The sequence below is a fragment of the Gymnodraco acuticeps genome, unplaced genomic scaffold (assembly GCF_902827175.1).
Source record: "Gymnodraco acuticeps unplaced genomic scaffold, fGymAcu1.1, whole genome shotgun sequence".
NCBI lineage: Eukaryota > Metazoa > Chordata > Actinopteri > Perciformes > Bathydraconidae > Gymnodraco > Gymnodraco acuticeps.
In genome coordinates this window covers 9,379,531-9,401,624 of record NW_022990590.1, presented here as the reverse complement: position 1 = coordinate 9,401,624, position 22,094 = coordinate 9,379,531, and the positions used below count along the sequence as shown (strand labels likewise).

Below are 22,094 nucleotides of genomic sequence, written 5' to 3'. Positions count from 1 at the left end.
TGTCAATGGGGAGCTCATTCCACCATCCTGGAGCCAGGACAGCAAACCCACGTGTTTTCGCCGTTGGGAACTTGGGTCCCCCTCGCAGCGAGGGCGCAGCGAGTCGTTTGGCTGATAGAGAGCGTAGTGCACGCGCTGGGGTGTACGGTTTAACCATGTCCTGGATGTAGGAAGGGCCAGATCCATTCGCAGCATGGTAAGCAAGTACCAGTGTCTTGAAGTGGATTCTAGCAGTTACCAGTTAGCCAGTGAAGCGAGCGTAGGAGCGGAGTGGTGTGGGAAAATTTAGGAAGGTTGAAGACCAGACGAGCCGCTGCATTCTGGATGAGCTGCAGAGGTCGGATGGCACATGCAGGTAGACCAGCCAGGAGGGAGTTGCAGTAGTCTAGGCGTGAGATGACGAGAGCCTGGACCAGAACCTGAGTCGCTTTCTGTGTCAGCTGGGGACGTATCTTCCTGATGTTGTAAAGCGTGTATCTGCAGCAACGGGTTGTAGCAGCGATGTTTGCAGTGAAGGACAGGTTGTTATCTAGGGTCACACCCAGATTCCTTGCAGTCTGAGTCGGGGAAACAACTGAGGTGCCGATGTTGATTGTTAGGTCAAGAGTGGGACAATCTTTTCCCGGAAGGAAGAGCAGCTCAGTCTTGTCAAGGTTGAGTTTGAGGTGATGAGCAGACATCCACTGAGAGATGTCAGCTAGACAAGCAGAGATGCGTGCGACGACGTGGGTCTCTGAGCGGGGAAAGGACAGAATTAATTGGGTGTCGTCAGCGTAGCAGTGGTAAGAAAAACCATGCGGGCTAATGACTGATCCGAGCGAGTTTGTGTACACGGAGAAGAGGAGGGGACCGAGAACAGAGCCCTGAGGGACCCCCGTAGTTAATTGACAAGGGTCGGACTCAGACCCTCTCCAAGTCACCCTGTAGGTACGGTCTTTCAGGTATGAGGTGAGGAGGGAAAGTGCAGAGCCTGAAACTCCAAGTTTTTGGAGAGTGCGAAGTGTCTTGAAGTATCAGAATCAGAACCACAGATCCAAGCCCACATTTTCCAAAAATGTAGGAAATAATTATGTTGTGCCAGCCCAGTGATCATGTGCTCTGTTTCCCAAAATAAATCGAAAATCTAAATGAATATCTGCTTTAAATCATCCACAACATCCCCATATTAAAACAAAGAATGGTTGTATATGTATCTATAGCTACATTGACTGTCTGAGTTGTGTGTTTCTGCCTCCTACAGGAAAGTCATCACTGTTTTGATATCATTGACTTTGTTATGGGATGACCATGTGATCCTTTTGATGATCTGATGTCTTGGTAGTTACCACGCAACCACAACGTCCACAGTATAATTGTAGCTGGATAGTCATACCTCCCTGACTGCACACTGTGGATTATAGGTGAAAAATGACATCTTAAAAAGTTTCAGGTTTTGCAATGAGTCATCACAAACGTCATTAGAGCAAAGGCCAATCTAATGCCTTCAGTCACCAATAACACAAGTTACAAGTACAACATAGTAACAAGATGTTTGATCTGTATTAGGCTTGTTTGTGTTGGTTTTGGACCATTAACATAATCTATATTTGACTGATCAAGCTGCAAACATGACTGTGCTTTTGTTTCATGAACTGGCGTCGCATTTGGAAATCCCTGTCTTAAAAATACTCTTAGGTCTCGAAATTCAAAGGAACCTCAAGCGGAAAAATCACAAACGAGCACTGCACTAGTATTGTAAAATTCATCCTCACAGGTCATGCTCACCAATGAAATCCCTACACACAAGGGCTGTGCTACATTGTGCCACCTTCATGGATTTTGATGATTACAGAGGTTGTGTCAGTTCAAAATTATGCACAAAGTCCCATTCGTAGCTTACTCTAGTCCAGGGGTGCCCACACTTTTTCAGCATGGGAGCTACTTTTAAAATGACCAAGCCCAAATGATCTACCTACAGGGTGCGACACAGATAGTGGACTAAACGGCAGATAGTGGACTAAACGGCGGTGAGGAGGTGAGGCCCCCTCATAACTGCATGAACCCGTATGGCACAATACAACTCAGACTGGCTTACCTGTACGTCAATCAAGTGGCAAATGCCATAGTAAGGATGGATGATAGGCTAACTTAAAAAAAAATATATATATATCTTTTTTTTCAATGCCATGCGATCTACCCACACTACCTTTGCGATTGACGTATTGGGCACCCCTGCTCTAGTCCAACCTGCTATAGTTATAGCACTACTTCCTCACATTTCTTTTCAGGACAACCAATTTGTGTGTGAGAGACTACTGACATAGGAATTGGAATCCTAATTTGAAACATAAAATACTTTCATTTTGTATGTGGCTTAACATTATTTTCACCAGTTTATTTCCCCCATGCTGTAGTCCAGAATCTGAGAAGTGTTAGCACTTCTGTGGTAACAGTGGCTACACAGAGGAAAAAATCACTTAAAGCTCAGTGAAATAAGAAAAACCTTACCCTGATTTTGGAGAAAGAAACATGCTAAATTGTCTTGACAAAGAATGTGCTGCGAAAATGCAGATGCACGGTATACAGTAAGTACATGCACACACAGCACAGCCCCAATTTTGCTGCAACAAAAAATAGACTGCTGGTGTCCCCTCCAAGGGAAAACCCATCACAATTGTGCTAATCCCTTCCCCAATCAACCCGTTGTGAGTGGCAAACCCTGATAAGCCCCTTAACCAACCACTACACACACACACACACACACACACATACACACACACACACACACACACACACACACACACACACACACACACACACACACACACACACACACACACACACACACACACACACACACATGCAAAACACACATCCAGTCTCAGTCCTGTGCTTCCACTCACCCATGGCAAAGAACGGGATCCCCAGCAGTGTGGAGTTGAACTTCCCGTCCGATATAAAGAAGATCCCTGCGGCCGTCACGTTGGCGATGCAGATGGTCAGAACTCCCAGCAGCCCCAGGAACGGCTTCCCCCTCAGGCAGTCCCGCATGGAGCTGGAGATGGTGGCGGCCAGGAGTACCAGCACCAGGCTGACCAGCACCTCCCCCTTTGCCAGAACACCCGTTTGGTGGAAGTCCCGCCAAAGGCTGAAGGAGGTGAGGGACTGGATGTGGAGCTGGTCGGACGCGTGGGGCGCCTCGGCCGTGGAGAGCCGGTTGACAAGGGCGCAAAACTCGTTCTCCCAGCGTTCCGCAATGACATCCTGCACCACGGGTCCATGGTTGCGGAGGTAGTAGGTGATCTGGACGGCGCGTGCAAACTTGACCTGCTGGTCGCGGCTGTTTTGCGAGAAGGACACACCACCCAACTGGTGGCCGATGAAGGAGACACGGCCATCCTGTAATTACAGATACCTGGCGTTAGCTTTGATGAAAGTTATTATAAATACATTATTCAACTGTTTTTAAGGCTCCCCACCAGTGGAGACCAGTTGTGTTGTACAGCAGACAGAAAAACAGCAGTGTTTGGGGAGCAGCCAGCTGTACTATAAACTGGAAAGTTCCAGCCCACACAGAGCAGTGCAGCAGCAGTCCTCTGACATGTTTGCTTCTGTGTTTATTTACCATTTAACTTGAACTCACCTTACTGCTGTGGACAGAACTGGGTTGGAAGGTTGGTGTGCTGCTACGTTATTGAATAGCTCCATTTAATCATATAGAACATGCAGGACATCACAGTGACAAGAGTTTGAAGATAATTTGATTTGAATTGTGCAAAGCAGAGAAGAGCTCAGTGAGGCAACTGGGGCCATAAAGTGAGTCTGTCAGTCCCTCAGTAAGAAATACAGATTTGAGTTAAATGGTTGCACATCATTTCTCAAATGTAAGCTGTAAAGGTGGCCAAGTATATGCATATGATGCCACTATTATGATAAACTGTGTTTATTTAGCTACTACACATAGGGCTGGGTATTATGAAGAACATAACTCTTATTATCCTGTCACAGATTCAATTCGATATCCCGATGCATCACGATTTATACCAATGCGTTGCTTCCTTAATTTTCTATATTACTGCACATGGCTTCTTTTTCATCAATGAATACATATGAACTCTCTTTTTATTATTTAGAAAGTGCTTCAGAAATCAATAACATAAATGTCTTGACATTCATTTATAAACCAAAATAAATCAATTGTATAGATCTAGCATCCCTATAAAGTATCTGAGTGTGAAATTGTTCCATCCTCAAAAACCAAAAACTAATGCTTCTGCAGTCTAGCTGCAGCTTCTAGCAACGGTCTGCTGTTAAAAAAAGGACACTGAATGTCCTGAATGTGGCATCACACACAGGACTTGAGTCTGAACACAGCAGACAACAGGAGTATTTACAATAGCAAACAAAAATACTGCATGTGGGTGCACACTTACATTCTCTGTTTTACTGTTACATTAATCCCATGAATGTATGAGATTAAGTTAGCTTCATTATATCTCAGTGATTAAGTGAATAATAAAGTTTCTATCGGGTCACTATCAGCCTGTCACTCATTATTTTCAGGGGGGGCGGGGTTTGGAGGAACAGAGGAGACGGTGATCGCGGAAGCTTTTTTCCTCCTGCCTTCACAAACTTTACACACATATATATCGTCTGAAAATAGCAAGAGGACATTCATACTCTGCAATCCAAGACTTCCACCAAAAACCTGACATGATTGTAACGCGAGTATTTAAAAAAAAAAACATAAATCCCTGTGTGGCTGAGCCGCAGCGACACGGAGTGATTCAGAGCGGGTCCTTCTGCTGTTGGTTCTGGACTGGTGTTCTTGTGTTGGTGGATAAAGCAGACTCCGTGTTTGGTGTTGCTGTGCCGCTGTCACGTCTGTTCCCTGATCTCTACGTCACCGACCGATTTGATATTAACGTGACCAAAAAACAAACAAAAAAAAAACGTTATTGTAAAGCCGCGGCCGTAAAATCAGGAAGCAACGTTACTACGCTATATTCGATTATGTTCTGTCACTGCATAGATGCAAAATCGCCTACGTCCGCATCGCGATGCATCGTAGAAACGATACATTTCAACACCCCTAATAACTCAACACTGATCGTGCAACAGTATTGTAGGTTTAACAGGTTTCGATACATTATCACCAATAATGTGGATATAATGACAGAGCGGGTAAAGGAAAATTATTTAAAATACATCACTTTACTATAGCCTTTAAAACAAGGAAAAGACAATAATTTTGACATATTACGATATAACAATATCCAAAATCAAAGATTATATATATGTTATGACAATATCCATATACCGTAATTTCAATATATTACCCATCCCTAAAGTCAATGACCCGAAGGTCTCTGAAGCAATGTTTCCGAGCTATGCTAACTATGAGGGTATTTGTTTTTCGCAAACCGTTGCTTAGTCATAATGTTAGCACTCTCGTTTGGCTAATAACACAGCAAAGGTTTCACGTTTTTTGGACAAGGTTATGTAATATTTTTGGCAGCTTTAGACACAAGAAATGTCAATTTGTGACTTTCGTTCGGAGCATTCGCATACACCCTGTGATGATGAAATTAACTTAAAATGGACCAAAGCTTACAACAAGTTTCTTGATTTCTCTTATAATTTGTTCGAAAATATCACAGGTACTATGGGCAAACGCTAATGCTAAAACAGCAAGACCTGTTAACTGTGCTATTACAGTAGCTCACTTAAGCTCCCCAAACTAGCCTCTAACTCTCCGCCTATTTCAGATACACTGTTGAAGGGAGCGAACATGGCTAACAGGCCTCATATCGTCAAGGCTTACAACATGTTTACTGACAAACTAGAAACTTGAGCAACTTCACACTAACTGTTTAATGTAGGCTGAACCAACATATAAACCCGTTGACACTCCCAATATGACAATTACTCTTTGTCTGTTAGCCTCAACACTCCTTTTGACAGGTTAGTTGTATTTATTTGTTTAGTGAGCCAAAAGCACAGTCAGTGTGTTAGCTACTTTTATATAAATGGCATCATAAACAGAACATACATTCTGCACATCCAAACAGTACTATAACCAGGGGTGCACATAACTTTGTTCCCCTGGTTCTCAAAGGAGCACCTGGAGATGTTGCTTGGTGCTCATCCTTAAAATGAAATAAACCGTAACTTTTGAGGGGTCTTGACTTTATTTGCCAGACACACGGCACTGAACACACATGCAGAGGTGAACACAAGACAACATTAGCACGACCAGTAATCCTACAAGCTGTCATCACTACCCTCCTGACTGTTCTCCTCACTGTCTTCCTCTCTGTCAGACATGGTAGCTGATGATGTAGGCCAACTTCTTCCTCTCTGGTTGAGTCTGCGATTAGCTGCTTGCATCCACAAGTCAACAGCTGGGTTTGGGTTGAAAGTCTCTGTTGTCATCTTAGACAAGTGGATGTAATCAAATAAGTATGTGAACATAACCAATAACCTACCATAGCCAATAACAAATTAATGTAACTTATTTAATTGTTGTTGTTCATATCTTATTTTACCTTAAAGGGCCCATTGCATGCTTTTCCGGTTATTACCCGTCTCCTTGTGTGTTATGAAGGTGTCCATGCATGTAAACAGTCTGCAAAGTCAAAACCCCTCAAAGTACACCCTGTAGGGAGTAAAACTCTAACACAGAAAATACATTATTTATTTATGCTTTTTTTATCTTTACAGTTGTAAAGGATATTTTTGGTTTACTGTCCTATAGTATACATTGGAATGATTTCAAACCTGTTTTATCCCAATAATTATAAAGGAGTGCCTTGAAAATATGTGTTTACATAAATTGTGATCAAAACGTTTGAGACCCACTGAGATAACTTAGACTAAAGTGAACTATCTAAACACTCAGAGTCCTTTAACTCACTGAGCTGTAGTATCAGCCACTCAGTCTGACTGGAGAGGACTCTCCCTCCACATTAATGTAGAAACATCTTCTTCTTATATCCGTTAGAGCAGCTAGCACCAGATTCTAATAACACGCTCACTCGCACTTTGGCTGTGAGCTGCGGGCGCCAGATAAGCCAACATCCCCCATTTTCATCACTTACAGCACCCATTGTACAGGGCAAATGAAACGTGTAACCGGGGTGAAAAGGGTGTTACATTTACTTAATTATGAATATTGTTACATCAAGGCCGAAAATTAGGATGAGCACCAACGGTCAAAAATGTTTTTTTCCCTCCCAGAGCTGCCAGCGCAGCGCCTCCACAGATCTGGCGCCCTAGGCGAACATCTATAACGCCAGTGCTACGGGCCGGCCGTGAGTTCATATGCAACTCGCAAATATCTTTCTCTCTCTCCTCTCTTCTCTCTTCTCTCTCTTCTTTCTCTCCCTCTCTCCTCTCTCTCTCTCAATGTTGGTACGCAAATGCGCCTTTTTTCAAATGGCACCTGTGCACCAGTTATGTGCAGCCCTGACTATAATAAAACTGCACGGCTAAGCAGAACATTATTAAGGGGGGGAAATTACTATATCATGCTTCAAGCTAGGGTTAGGTTAGGGTAACCCTACAGTTCAGCTTTGGGATTCACAGTTGGATTTCTGTGAAAAGTTATGTGAAAAGGGGAAATGACACTTCTAGAGCTTTCTGAGATTAATTGAGGTGATAGGTGGCTGAGAGAAGCTTCCAGGTTTCAGGGAAACATTTAAACGGACAAAGCATCCAATTTATATGATATTACTGTCTCTAAGGCAGTGGTTCTCAAACTTTTTCTGGCAGGCGGGGGGCCTGACTATTTGTGTTGGGGGGGGCCCGACTTTTTTTTTCTCCAAACACAAATAGTCAGGCTCAGTGGCGGCGCCAGAGATTTATTTTGGGGGTGCTGTGGGGTAGCTTGACATTTCATAGAGGGTGCTCAAACATTTAGGGTTTCCCATTAATGTACCGGTCGCTACAGTGGAACTTTCTACTGCAACAATCCCCACACGCATACACACAGTGTGACAGTTACAATGAAGGCTCGATAATCAGCTCACGACATAGGTGTAAGCAGGGGTAAAGTGCTATTTTTATAGGTGGTGTGTGGACCTCCTCTAGGGGGGTTCGGGGGCAAGCTCCCCCGGGAAGATTTATTTTTAAATATTGAAGTTAAATGCATCAATCTGGTGCACTTTGAGAGCAAAATGAAGAGATCTATGGATACATCTCTCAACACCCATTTGAAACAGAACTGTAAACAGATTTACTTTTTCTTTATAGATATTTTACAAATCACCCTTTTAAACTGTATTCTTGTTTTACTGTCATATAGTATTTCATAGCTGTTTTTCATTTATTCTCTTATTTTTTTATAACTATAATGATCATATAAACGTGTGCCTCGGAAATAATTGTTTACATTAATGGTGACCCAAACGTTTGAGACCCACTGAGATAACACTGAGAGAGTCCTTTAGCTCACTGAGTCTCTCAGTCTGACAGGAGAGGACTCTCCTCCACTTTGTTGTTGAAAAAACTCCTTATATCCTTTAGCGTAGCTCGCTAGCACCAGAAGCTAACAACAACGATCTCCAGTACCGGTGCGCTCTCGCTCTCTCGCTCGCACACACAAAATGGCTCGTTCCACACACACAGAGCCAAGCTTTATTGAAACACCGAGACCCAGACGTAATAGTACTGTACTGCATCATATTATTTTCGAATCAATAATTTTTCAATTTATGATATATATATTTTTTTATAGCCATTTTTCCTCCTGGTCTCTCGCGCCCCCCCCCCCCCCCCCCCCCCCCTGGCATGCCTCTGCGCCCCCCACTTTGAGAACCACTGCTCTAGGGCAACCCAATATTGATATGTTTGTGTATTTACAGTCTTTGGTAAGAGTATGAGAAAGATATTGTGTTGCAAGCCAAAGATGCTATTGAGTTGCATCATGGGGATTGCAGGATGTAGTGTTTTTGTCGCCTGACTGAGCGGAAAACTCCAGATTGGAAAACTGAATTTGATTATTTAATACGGCAAACAATAGTCCGGTTGTATAGAGGTCTATGAAAAAAATGCCCTATTACTCACTTGATTTATTGTTATTTATTAGTCAATTATATCTGAATCAGGTTATGGTCTAAATCACTTGTTTCATGTCTTAATCAATACAGCATGATTGATGTTCTTTTTGAAAGTTATTGTGTCATTTATAAAAATAGACATTCATAGGGTATGGTTTAGGGCAGGGCTACATTTAACTCAGCTAGACACATATTTAATTATTACGTAAAATGAGGTGGAAAGCATGCCACACCCTTCCTTGCCTCTGATTGGCCATGATATTCTCACCCTCATCTCACCCTCACCCAAACCAATTATTATTCCTTATCAAAACATCCCAACCAATGAAGGGTACAAGACTTGGCCAATCCGCGGCAGTGTAGGGAGTTCATGCCTGCAGCAAAGTAGGAAAGAAAATATTGGTGTCATTCTGCAGATTAATTGGACGTACGCATTTCCAGGCATTCATAGAAACAGCAACCTTCACTTCGTGATACCATAATCAAATCAAAACCTTACTTGTTTCTGGTTTCCATTGAGAAATAATCATGCATTCTTTCTTTTGGCCAAAAATGCAACATTTTCAAGCTGTCCTACTTTCACTCTATTCATTATCCATGGAACCAATTTATCTATTTTGGCAGAGTTGGGAAATAATTCAGAATTGTTATAATATGCTGAATGGCTAATGCTGAAGATATTTCCAAGTTCTATGCAGTTTTGGGAGACATCTAATGATTGTATTGACCATTTTATATTGCCATGTACTCAAACGCACCCTAGGGAAAGCCAATTCTTGAACCACATATAGCTAACCCATCTGCAATTCCAGTGCCTTGTCTGTTCTACCATTCTCCAGATCCCCCCCCCCCCTGCAGCATTTACACTGTCATACCTCCAGCTGTGTTCCTGCTGCTTGTCAGTGCCACTCTCACCTCAGATTTTATGATTTATTATAGAGAATAGGGGGTGTAAAACCGACATTGACCTTAGCTTGACATTGCCTGGCAGTATACAACCCACACTACCCCATGACTTAAATCAATCCAGCATTCACGACTCCTGAATAAAACGTGAAGCTTAATCTTGACAAACACACTAATGTTGGAATGTGTATGTACTTCAGAAATAGCACACCTCTGACTTTTTTATATAAATCTAGTTTGACAGTCAGAGCTTTTGTCAACCGAAAACAAGAGCCACCAGAACTGCTTTTTATGAAGTCCCTTATTATCCTAAAATGACATCTTAAGTATTTAATTATCTTTAGACATGAAATCGGTATCGAGGATAATTGGCTAAAACAATTACTGTAGCAACACAAAATCCAATCAAGACAAGTAACACTTATTTTGTTCTGACAGCTGAACCGGCGGCGATGGTGACACACCGGCAGGGGCGGATCTACGGGGGCAAGGGGGGGCAGCTGCCCCCCCCCCACTGTAGAGCCTTGCCCCCCCCAGCTGCCCCCCTAACTTTTGTTTCCCTAAAACTGTACTAAAACAAACCTACACTATTTCCACAAGCTTCTCAAGCAACAAAACAAGCATTACATTAGTTAAAATTGAATCATTTTAAATATCATTTTAGGCCCGTTAAAAACGCAGCTACGGCCCTGCATTAAACTGCGGAGCGGCGTTCACACAGACCGGCTCACACCGCTGCAGAGAGGGAGCGAGCTGTCCCAGCACCTATGGATCAGCTTCCCCTGGGAGCATTTCCCTTTCCACTAGTTTTGTTTTTACTAAGGACGAGAGCTTGAAACTAAATATTAATAAAACGCTGCCGTTTGAATCGATAGCGTTTAACAGACGGGCACTGTTTGGGGCGTTACGTTACAAAATACTACGCAGACAGCGTTAGCTGGGAGATCGATCACTTTGCTAAACTACGCGGTAGCCTACTATTAAATCCACGTAAACTACACATCACAGCAATGAGGCCAGATCAATGAAACCAGGATACATCCTTTACCGTAAAAACTGGATCCAAACACAGCTGCCTGTGTGCGCTTGATCAATACTTTCTGATGTTATATTTATGATATGCTACATATTAGCTAGGCTACATGGCCCTAACGTGTAAAGTTATACAAGCATTTGTACCAGTGCTTTTCACAAGTAGACTCTTGCAGGCCAGAGTATAGGAGTGATTCAACAACAACAAAAAGACATATGAGAAGTGATCAGGACGAACAGAAAGAGGAAAAGGAAAAGAGAGATCAAGAGACCAGGAGGGTCAGAGCAGGAGGAAGAGGAGGAGATGAAGAGACCAGGAGGGTCAGAGCAGGAGGAAGAGGAGGAGGAGATGAAGAGACCAGAAGGGTCAGAGCAGGAGGAAGAGGAGGAGATGAAGAGACCAGGAGGGTCAGAGCAGGAGGACGAGGAGGAGGAGATGAAGACATTAGTGAAGAAGAATAAATATATGTGAGGAATAAAGATGAAGTATCAGAAAGAGGGCCAGAGGCAGGGATCAGGAGGCAGATGAAACTCCAGCTGGACCACATGGTATGTTCTTATTCTCCTTACATATTCCATTACAGCAGCTCAATCTAGCAGCTCTTAGTATTGAAAAATATGTATTGAAATGTGTTGCTGCACAGGTCACCTGTAGCTCTCTGAAGAGATGGGTGATGTCATTTGTGTACTTAATTATAATTAAGTACAGTATGCATAATTCTGAGTATTCTGCCTTTTGGGTCTTTATATCTTTGAAAAATGAAACCAAAATGTTTGGTCATAACATCTGGTAGTGGACTACTTACATTTTCCCACCTCAGGCACAAAATATAAATAATTACTAGGAATTTCCTTGAAAAAATGTAACAGGGTTGAAGTTTTTGACAAAAAGTAGGCATGAGACCTTGTTTAGCTAAGATATGGCACCACATGGAAGTCAAGGACATTACAAAATTGTAATATTTTGCAAAACTATTAATTATTTACTATTATTAATTCATACAACATAGTTGAAATGTTGAGTTTATCAATCTTAATCTGAAAATACAAAAACTGAAATATAGGTAAGAGAAGAAACACTTTTGTGATGTAATTCCATCAATGCAGATCACACATGGACTGATCCATTATTTTAATAGAAGGGTAAATGGTATGGCGTGACGGGGTTGAAACAAACTGAGGGACAATATTGCAATTTCATAGATAATTCAAGTATGTTTTCAGAATTGATTTTTGATCAGTTAAAGTTGATAAGCATATGATTATATTAGCAGCAACATTTTGGGATAATTGGCCATTTTGATTTGTTTAATATTAAATTAATATGTAATAATGCTTAGTGAGGACATGCAAATATGTCTGTCTAAGACAACCATTTTTTTTAAAAACAAAATATATATTTAATTTTACATTGTAATGCAAAACAACCTGTTCCATTAATTCATTGCTTTAGTATTTAGTATTTAGTATTGCATTTTGTAGTTTCCTTTCATTTAAAATGGTTGAGGTAAGCTTGGGGGACTCAAAGGGCACCCGATTGTTTGTCTGAACACCTTGTTTCTCTTGTGCATTAAGAACACTTGTGTTAGGGCATGAATTAACAATACATAGGTTATATACAGTATAAAATACCACGTACTGGCCGCCCTCCTATGCCACCCTGGCATGACCTCTTGCCTCCCCTTTTCCCCCCCATGTAAAATGTTCTAGAACCGCCACTGCACACCGGAGACATTTTATGTTAGGAAACATTTTCTCAGGGAAGCGATTAGAAGTCGGCCAGACTCTCTGAACATTGGATTGTTTTAACTTATCTTGAAAAACTGGCATCTGGGGGCCAAAATCCTGCAAATTTGGCGGACTTAGGCCATTACAGATGTGCTCCCAATCCATACATTCCTAAAATGTACGTATATACACCATATACGATGTGACGAAAATTGACACTGGAAAAGTAACAAACAAGAATGAGATTTATCCAGTTATACGAGTTGATGTAAGTAAGTCAAATGTGATCAGCGTATTGTCTTGGATAGCATTTAACACTAGAACCGCCAACGGGTACATTTTACCCGCAGCTGTTTTTTGATTGTAGCCTATGTAACTTTTTTTCCATAACATATTAAAGTCTCCCAGTCCGTGACTTTTCCTGAAAGTGTGTTATGTCGCACCCTCTGTTGTTAAAAATTGTCAATAGGAAGTCAGAATGAAAAAATCGCCAAAAAAAAAGCCATTTATACCAATATCCGCCAGCGGGTAATATTTACCTCATAGAAAATGCAGCGTAAGCATGACGTGTTGCTATAGCAACGCCTTTTGTCTACTGCGGTTTCTTATAGATAGAGAGATAGATAGATAGATATATTGATAGAGAGATATAGATAGATAGATAGATAGATAGATAGATAGATAGATAGATAGATAGATAGATAGATATAGATAATGTAACATCTTGGAGAATACAAGATCTTGGATGACTGAGCTCACGTTGAGGACGTAATGCATGTGTGCAGGTTACTTGCCAGTTGAATAAAGATGGACACTCGGAATGAGAGAAGTAGTCCGCGTCGTCTGTTTATGTAGACAATTATATGTCCATAGAACAGAACATTACAGAGAGATCGATAGATAGTTATATATAGATGGATAGAGATAGAGAGATAGAGAGATTTGTACCTAAACAAAACACAAGTCGAACACCAAGCGTTTAAATCAGCACTGGTAGCGATATTTTATACTTCATGCTATCTGCACAAACTATATCATATGAAAAGCTGAGAGTCCACAGATTCTATTGGTATAAGTTTCATCCCTGTGCGATCAAAACTCACTGTTCTGTATGATAAATAAAATAACATTGTACCTTGAAAATCAATAGCGGGTACATTTGACCCGTTGGCGGTTTTAGGTATACAGCGACCTCTGGCGGTTCTAGTGTTAAAACACTTATGTGGACTGAAATAATGTGAATGCAACAGCAATTTCACATCCACTGATTGGTAAACAGAATCTTAGGCAAGCAGCTTACATGAACAAAACAATCATACTGAACCATGTAGTGAAAAGGTTAGCGTGACAGAAAATGTCATGACCTTGTTTTTTATGTTTCCTGGTTATTTTTTTGAACACTCTCCTTGTGACTTGTCTGCTTTCAATTATTGTATTTGTGTTCCCGGCCTTTGTGATTATCTGCCCGCCCTGATTCTATCCACCTGTAATCACCTTTTGCCCATTTGTTTTTTCCTGCCGTCTTCAGCTGTGTCTTGTCAACATTATCAGTTCTGTCTGTATATATGGCTGTCCTTCCCAGTGTCCTCTGTCGGTTCCTCTTCTATGATCCCTGGTGTGGTTTGACATGTTTCCTGTGCGTGTTTGTTCCATGAGCAATTCCTAGTGTTCCCTAGTGGATTTGCCTCCTGAGCTCCTTATGCTATCCCAGTATAACCTTAGCCTGCTCCCTTAGCTTCATGTTTTTTATCTTTTGTTATACTGGCTATACTTTAAACAAAGCTCGCCTTTACCTGTATGTTAGGATTCTGCGTTTTGGTCCTACTGTTTGCCATAAACTGTGACAGAACAGACCATATCAGAAGGGACCAGGGTTGTTTAGGAGGTTAGGCACATTGAGTTCTAGGTCTGACACAGGGGAAAACTGCATTGTGCGTCTCAGTTATTGTATTATATTGGAATAACTCCCTATTTGATCTTTATTTAACAAATGACACTTTGAAAATGTTGGCTAGGTGGGTTGGAAAATATAACGCACTCTTTTCTTTGCAATCAAATCATTGGGTCAGAATTAAAACATTGAAACATTGTGTGGATATAGGATGTAATGCACCACAAAAAGATGGTTATTGTAATCACCTTCCAAAACAATCCATTATTGATTTATATTAAGCAGAGCTGGATGACATATGAAGGTTTTCTGATGAGCTACTTCCACTATTGCAGTATGCTAAGGTTCAGGAAACAAATATAATTCATTAAGGCGAGACACGGGAGGCAAAAACATTGTTTTTCATGCACTGGTACATTTTTAGATGTTGTGCTATTTTTAACATGTTTTCTTTCAGGCTTTTGGAAGGAAACGTACAAAATACACATTTAGGTGTTTATTTTACTATAGTTTGTCTATTTGTCTGTAGATTTCTCCTAAATTCACCAAAAGTTAGCATTCTAACTAGGCCTGTCACGATAATTAATTTTGTTGGACGATACATTTTTCTGGAAATTATTGCGATAAACGATAATATTGTCGGCACCGATGTAAGACCATTTTAGACCACTGACATAATGATAATATATAATAATAATTCAAGTAAATCCTTTCAAACATAACTTTTTATTGAACATTCAACATTGCAAATGAAATGTGAAATTATATTAAAATATAGATAAATGATATATAATAAATAAAACAAATGAATTAAATTATAATAAATGAATTAAATCACACACAACCAAAACAATACATTAAATAGACTCAGGCTGGAAAACAGAGCTCTCTATCTATCTATCTATCTATCTATATATATCTATATATATATTTATATATATATATATATATATATAAATAAATAAATATGAGCACACATTGTCCCACAAGCAAAAAAACCCTCCTTAAAACAACAGTCACGTGTACAGTCCACTGTCCATACAAAGACCCAGATGCCTCAACAGGCCATATCCAAATCTGCTTTTCAAAGTTTTCGAGCAAGGAACACCAACATGTTTGCGTTGTCGGGCAAATGCATCTTTGATTGTAAACTGTCGCTGGGAAGGTGGGGGCTCTCCATCTCCAGCTGCCGTGTTTTCTACCAGCTGGGAAAACGGAATGGGGTGGTTGTGTTTTAGGTGTGGTTTAAAATGCGTGGTATTGCCTGCTTTTGTCGCTACCTTTTTTTTTTTTTATGTCAGAATTGTCGCTACCTTTTTTAAACAAATGCGACACACCGCCCGGCTCATTGAAGTCCGTAGGTTCGCCTAGTTGATTTGGCTTGAATCCAAAATACTGCCACACCGGAGAATTGAGATGTGTAGTTAGGTTTTGTAACCCGCGAGTAAGTCACACGTTGTCTCCCTCTTGTCGCTATATTATTAATTTGGCTGATACGCTGCTGCACGTGCACGAGGAGTGTCCTGACCTGGCTGTGTGTCCTGACCTGGCTGTGTGTCCTGACCTGGCTGTGTGTCAGCCCCGCCCCTCACAGCGCACGTGGCCGGCAGCCACAGCGCTCCTAGCTAAAATGCTGGTCACATCCTTATGTAAACGGCAATTTATCGAGCTCAGAAAAGTTATCGAGTCCATTTTTATTTATCGTACGATAAGTACATTTATCGATTATCGCGACAGGCCTAATTCTAACGTAACATATAGTACCACGACCGCTGTGTGCACCATGTCATCAGAGATATCGTTGGAAAGCTCCTTCTCTCCTGCACAATCTCATCGAATCCAAATATGGTAATTTCCTTTGTATCAGCAACCAATCGTAAAAGAACAAAGGGGTCTTAAACCAAAAAACGAAATCTCATTGGCTGGTGTCAATTTCTGACAACGTGATTCGTTCAGATGCGACACGTGGTGTGCTAAAACACTTCCTGGTTTAGCTTTAGCCGGAAATGTAAATCTCAAAATGGCAAAAGAACAGTGATAAAAACATTCACAAAGAAGATGACAACAATTGTCACTTGCACGAAGCAAGGTTATACAAAAAACAAATGACCCTGACTATGAAATACCGTCACGGAGTGCGTCGAGGCGCAAGCTATCGTCCAAAGAACAGGAGGGTTTAGGTAGCGCCTCACTGCAATCTTTAAAGGTTGTTTTCTCAAAATGAGTTTTTTCTCCTATTCTGAAAGAGAAATGTCCACTTCAGTTGCACTTACATACACCAAACCTTCCAGTTATATTCCTATCAATATTCTGAAGCTTTTTACAGAAGGGTTTGTTCATCATTCATAGCCTGAATTATATAACATTTTATACCTAAAAACATGGCGAAAATTGATATTTTAGGGATGTTGACAGTATCTTCTGATTTATGGTGTGATAAAAAGAGATATCCAAAATCCCTTCAGTAAAAACTTTAGATTCTAATATGACTACAAAATGAAATAAGAATTTTTATCCTGGCTTTATCCAATGTTCAGATTTGTGTTCCTGAAATCTATAAAAAATATGCGCATATTTAATGAGTATTGGCTCATTTGCATATTGATACATGCTATTTCAGAAAAACTTTGAATACAAAAAACAATTGTCTTAGTCTAAGTAATTAACTGGAGAAATTCCTAGCTGATATCTTTAAGTAAAACAAATTACCCTATTCACCTGTAGTGTCTCGCCTTAAGACAACAAGAAATATCACGGTTATGGTAAACTGAATTCTAAAGTTGTCTCATGACAAATTCAAATACTTTGGATGCCCTACCATTTCATGTCAGTTTCACATTTGTTTCTCAGAAGTCAATACTCATTGAGGCCTAACTGGCCTATACAGTATATGCTTATCAGAAATCATCAATGTATCTACCAAATGTCATGGAAATCAAGCCCCTAACTAACACAAACCTAACCCTACCCTAACTGACAAGACATGTTTTATGCAAGCCAAACATTTCAACCTGCCGGTGGCAACAGAGTACAAATATGGGAACATTTCACAACAAACCACATTAGTCATGGCATATTTCAGTTCGGACGAAAGTTGCGGACTGATCACAGACCAAAGAGTCAACAAGCCAACTGCCATTGCCATCTGTATAGCCATGCAGCTAGTATGGCATATACGTGAACTCAATGATCCTTATTAGAAATGTGTTGTTCTTCTTTTCATGTATAAAAGATATACTAGTGTTGCCAATCCGTTGATGCAACAACTTTGGCTCTTCACCTGGCAATCGACATACTCTAAGTCAGCGGTTTTCAAAGTGTGAGGCGCAGGGGGGCGCCAGAGAGCTTCAGGGGAGGTGCAGCGTGAGAAAGAAATAACGAGAATTTCAGCTAGTTAACTTCAGCTAACTTTATGCGAGCGGCAACATGGATCGATTTTATAGTGAAGTTACCTAAAGTGAGAGAGGAGACAGCGTCTGGCAGAAAACGTCACGTGCACACTTTTGGCTCTCTGTGGAGACCGAGTTCCCCCACCTCGCCTAAAAGGCTGTAAAAGTGCTCATTCCCTTCACCTCCGCCTACCTGTGTGAGTGTGGGTTTTCCGCAAGTACCGGTCAAGCAGGGGCGGATCTACCGGGGTGGCATTCTATTTCATGAATATGAGCAGGCAAACAGTGTGCAACAGGACGATGAATGGCTTCACTACTCCAATCAGACGCTGCTGCTCAGTGGCGTAACAAGGTTGTGATTGGCCCCGGTGCAAATATTTTTTGCCCCAAACATAAGCGCACGCTGATGCGCTCACACACACACGGACATACACAACCACTCAGAAGCGCCACATGTATAGGCTATCAACAACAGCCTGCCCTGGCCTCAGACAACCACAGCCTGACAACGGCACAGCGAACTAAGAAGAGGATTAAACCTGTTTCCTTGATGTTTGTCTCTGGGGAATGGGCCGGTAGGCCTACATAGACTGGTTGCTATAATATAGCTTTTGATCTTGGCGTTGGGGGTCTCAATAGCGCCATAGAGTCCCCTATCGGTTGGGGCCCTTGGGGGAACTGTTGGACTACCGCCGGGCACAGCCAAATCCAGCCTCTCCTCCTGGCTGGCTGGAGAAGAAGGTTGCACAGCCACGGATACAGCTTCACTTGTGGAGCTAGATGGCAATGATGGTGGTGAGCTATCATTAGCCTCCGGCTCCGGCTGCTGCTGCACGTCAACATTGCTAACGTTAGCGCGATTTCGAGGACGATGTATGACAAAAAAAAGGTCTAATTTTGTCAGTTTAGATGTTACATCTCCTTGTTCTCTATTGTCCTTTCTCTTTTGAGCGCTGCTCTTGTGCTTTGGTTTGCTGTACATTATAAATGCAAGCTATTACATTTTTTATAATGCCGCCGAACTTGCTGCTGCTAGCTACAGTACAGTACAAGTTGATTAAACAATTCGCTGGTCACGCAAGGTATCACATGACATGAAAGGGAGCAAGGTCATTGGACAGACAAATTACAAATTAATTTAGGTTGCTTGGTTACTTTGAAGACTACGTGAACCGGTCAATGCCATTGGGGCCCCAAACAAAAAATATTAAAAAAGAATATTAAAACATTTATTTATTTTTTGCATGGGCCCCTTGCCGGCTCGGGGCCCCGGTGCGTTGCACCGGCTGCACCGTTGATAGTTACGCCACTGAGTGCTGCTGCTCGGATAGCTCTCACTGCTGTGGCAGCTCTCAATGGAAGTTACAGCTCACCATGCTGGAGACCAGCCTGTGATACATTAAAGATGTGCTGCTGTCAGGTTGGGCCTACAGTATGTGTGTGGCTGATGTACAGTGGCATGTACATCACCCTTGTGTCACCTAGTGTAGAGTAAGCTAGCTGTTAGTGTATGTGCATATATCCATTTTATATTCAATCTGTACCATACTGTAGAACTACTTTTAATGTGCCTCATTGCAACCTAAATGACACTAAAAGCACTTCATGCAGCAAAGTAAAACTAAACCTATAGGTTTTGCACGTAGGGCTGCAGGATTCTGATAAAATAACTAATTTTGAGGGATTTCTACATTGCGATATGATTCTCATTTTTCATCAATCTGCTCATTATCATTGACAAATATTTTTAAATGGTCATGGTGAAAGGCTCTGTACCAAACTAAAATGTTGAATAACTATGTGTAGGCAGGGATGTATTATCTACATGGCATGCATGTGCAGCCAGCAGAAGGCAAGAGGGAGACACTGCATCAAAAAAAGGCAGGATATCCCTATGTGTGAGTATGTGTGTGTGTGTGTGTGTGTGTGTGTGTGTGTGTGTGTGTGTGTGTGTGTGTGTGTGTGTGTGTGTGTGTGTGTGTGTGTGTGTGTGTGTGTGTGTGAGAGAGTGAGTGAATGTCTGTAAGGACAGAGAGCAACCAATCAATTCACGTGCACCAACAAGGGAGGGTGAAAACGGCAAAGCCGGCTGTGTGTAATGGAGAGGGTTCACTCACCATCTGATATGTGACAATCTGCAGCCCCCCATCACAGCCTGAGCTAAAAGGAGCCCATTCAGAAAGAGTGCCAGCCTGCTACATGCTGCTGCTGCTGCTGCTGCTGCTGCTGCTGCTGCACTGTCACCACAAATCTGATGGGGGGGTGTTTTGGGAAAGGGGGGTAGGAGTGTGTAGGCCTGGCCTGGCTTGACAGTCATGCAAATTAAATCTCACCTTTAGCGTTGTGTTTGGATAGCTCACGGGCACCTTATGGAAAGTGCTGTTGGAGAGCAATGCCTGCCTGATATCTTCGAAGATGGTGATGATATCATCCAAGAGGCAGCGCTTGTCCCGGTGGCTCAGCACGCAGAGGTGCGCGAACGTGTAATTGAATCCCTTGTAATTCACGTGCAAATCCAACACCTGCTTGTGGACCTGCAGGACCTGGTCGGCCAGCTCCAGGATGTTTCCCCCGGACTTGGCCAGCAGGATCAGCCTGCCATATCTGCCCGGGGTGTGCAAATCCGAGTACAGCTTGTGCTTCGACTGGTCGATGGGAAACAGGCTGTTGGCGAGACTCCGCTCGATCTTGGCCAGGCTGTGCGTCGGGGCGACAAGCACCTCCAGGTCCGTCTCCGGCTTGAATCTGCTCAGCACTGTAGATCCGAAAATGATGGTGAGCACGGCGGGGACGGTGAGGAAGAAAACGGGGTGCCTGCTAACGAATAAGCCCAGCCAGTAGAACGAAGCCTTGAGCCCTCTGTGTATCACTTGCCGCAGCATCCTCCACAAAATCCCGCTTGCAGATGCCCCGTCTCCTCCGATGAAGCACATGTGACATCAGACTCCCGGCTTAGTCCAATTCGAGAACCACCATGCACACACTCACTTACTCTCACACACACGCGCGCCACAACACCTGGAAAAACAGCACTGCAGCAATCTCGCTGCAAGACGCACGGACGCACACACAGACAGGCAGACAGTCAGAACACCATCGCGCATCGGCCGTAAGAGACGAGTCCGCGGTGTCTGGTCTCACGCCATTCTGCCTCCGAGTGCTGGAGAAGAGCCGCCGGTGTGCGGAGCTGCAGCGGCTGCAGTGGCAGCGACGAGCCGCGGCGGAGTGAAGAGCAACTGTCTGCTGCCAGTCCGCCGCTTCACACCAGCCCCGGCGCCTGATTTATGTACTTAACTGTAACCATGTGGAGGGGATGAAGGAGAGGAGGGAGGGAGGGAGAGGAGGAAGAGGAGCAGGGGAGGGGGGGAGGAGGGGGGGGGGGGGGGGGGGGGGGGGGGGGGGTGATGCCTGGTTATTTTTAGGAACAGCGGAGGCAACAGGCAACATGAGAGTTGTAAAATATGTTTCCTGCCGCTGCTGGTGGCCGAAAAGCACAGGGATGAGTCAGTGTTCATGAATCGGGAAAACCCGCTTTGTGTTCATGCTGAGTTCAGTGTGCAGGCCAGGCAAGGTGTTGTGACAAGATCAGGCCATACAGAGCGATCTTCTTCTTTTTTCAAAATACAATTTAAAAAACCTGTTTAGGTGGCTTGTCATTATTTGACTTGCACTACACAGACATAACACATATTTTGTGCAATATTTTGTTAAACATACTACTACAAACACCTGTAATATAACACTGCAATATTTTACCTATAGTAATTATGGTGTTTAACACAGTCATCCTGCAGCTACTTCATTACTTTATACTTATTTCACTTTTTATAATGCTGTTACTTTTTACATTGGAATGTGCAATTATTATTTGATTCCACATAATAAAAACTCTGTGACGATGTACATTTCCCCTCTGTGGGACCAAAAAAACATTTCTGATTCGGATCAGTGCATTCGAGATGTATTGGTGTTGCTATTTCTTGTGTTTTAAATGCAGTTATGAATATAATTGGAGGATGAAACCCTCTTTATTTTACAAAGTGAAATGTGTTCTCTGCTTTTAACCCATCCTAGTACCAGGAGTCTAGTACTGCAGTGGGCTGCTATTGT

General features: G+C 42.3%; 1 protein-coding gene across 1 annotated transcript in view; it reads right to left on the bottom strand.

Annotated features, from left to right (window-relative positions):
- The window catches only part of ptchd4 (patched domain containing 4), a 61,280-nt gene extending 39,995 nt beyond the window's left edge, over positions 1 to 21,285 (bottom strand). The window contains exons 1-2 of the mRNA XM_034228745.1: positions 20,318 to 21,285; positions 2,883 to 3,378 (exon numbers count right to left, since the gene is read on the bottom strand). Coding sequence (XP_034084636.1) covers positions 2,883 to 3,378; positions 20,318 to 20,917 — 1,096 coding nt within the window. The 5' untranslated portion in view covers positions 20,918 to 21,285. The remainder of the gene's footprint in view (positions 1 to 2,882; positions 3,379 to 20,317) is intronic.
- Between the last annotated feature and the right edge of the window lie 809 nt (positions 21,286 to 22,094).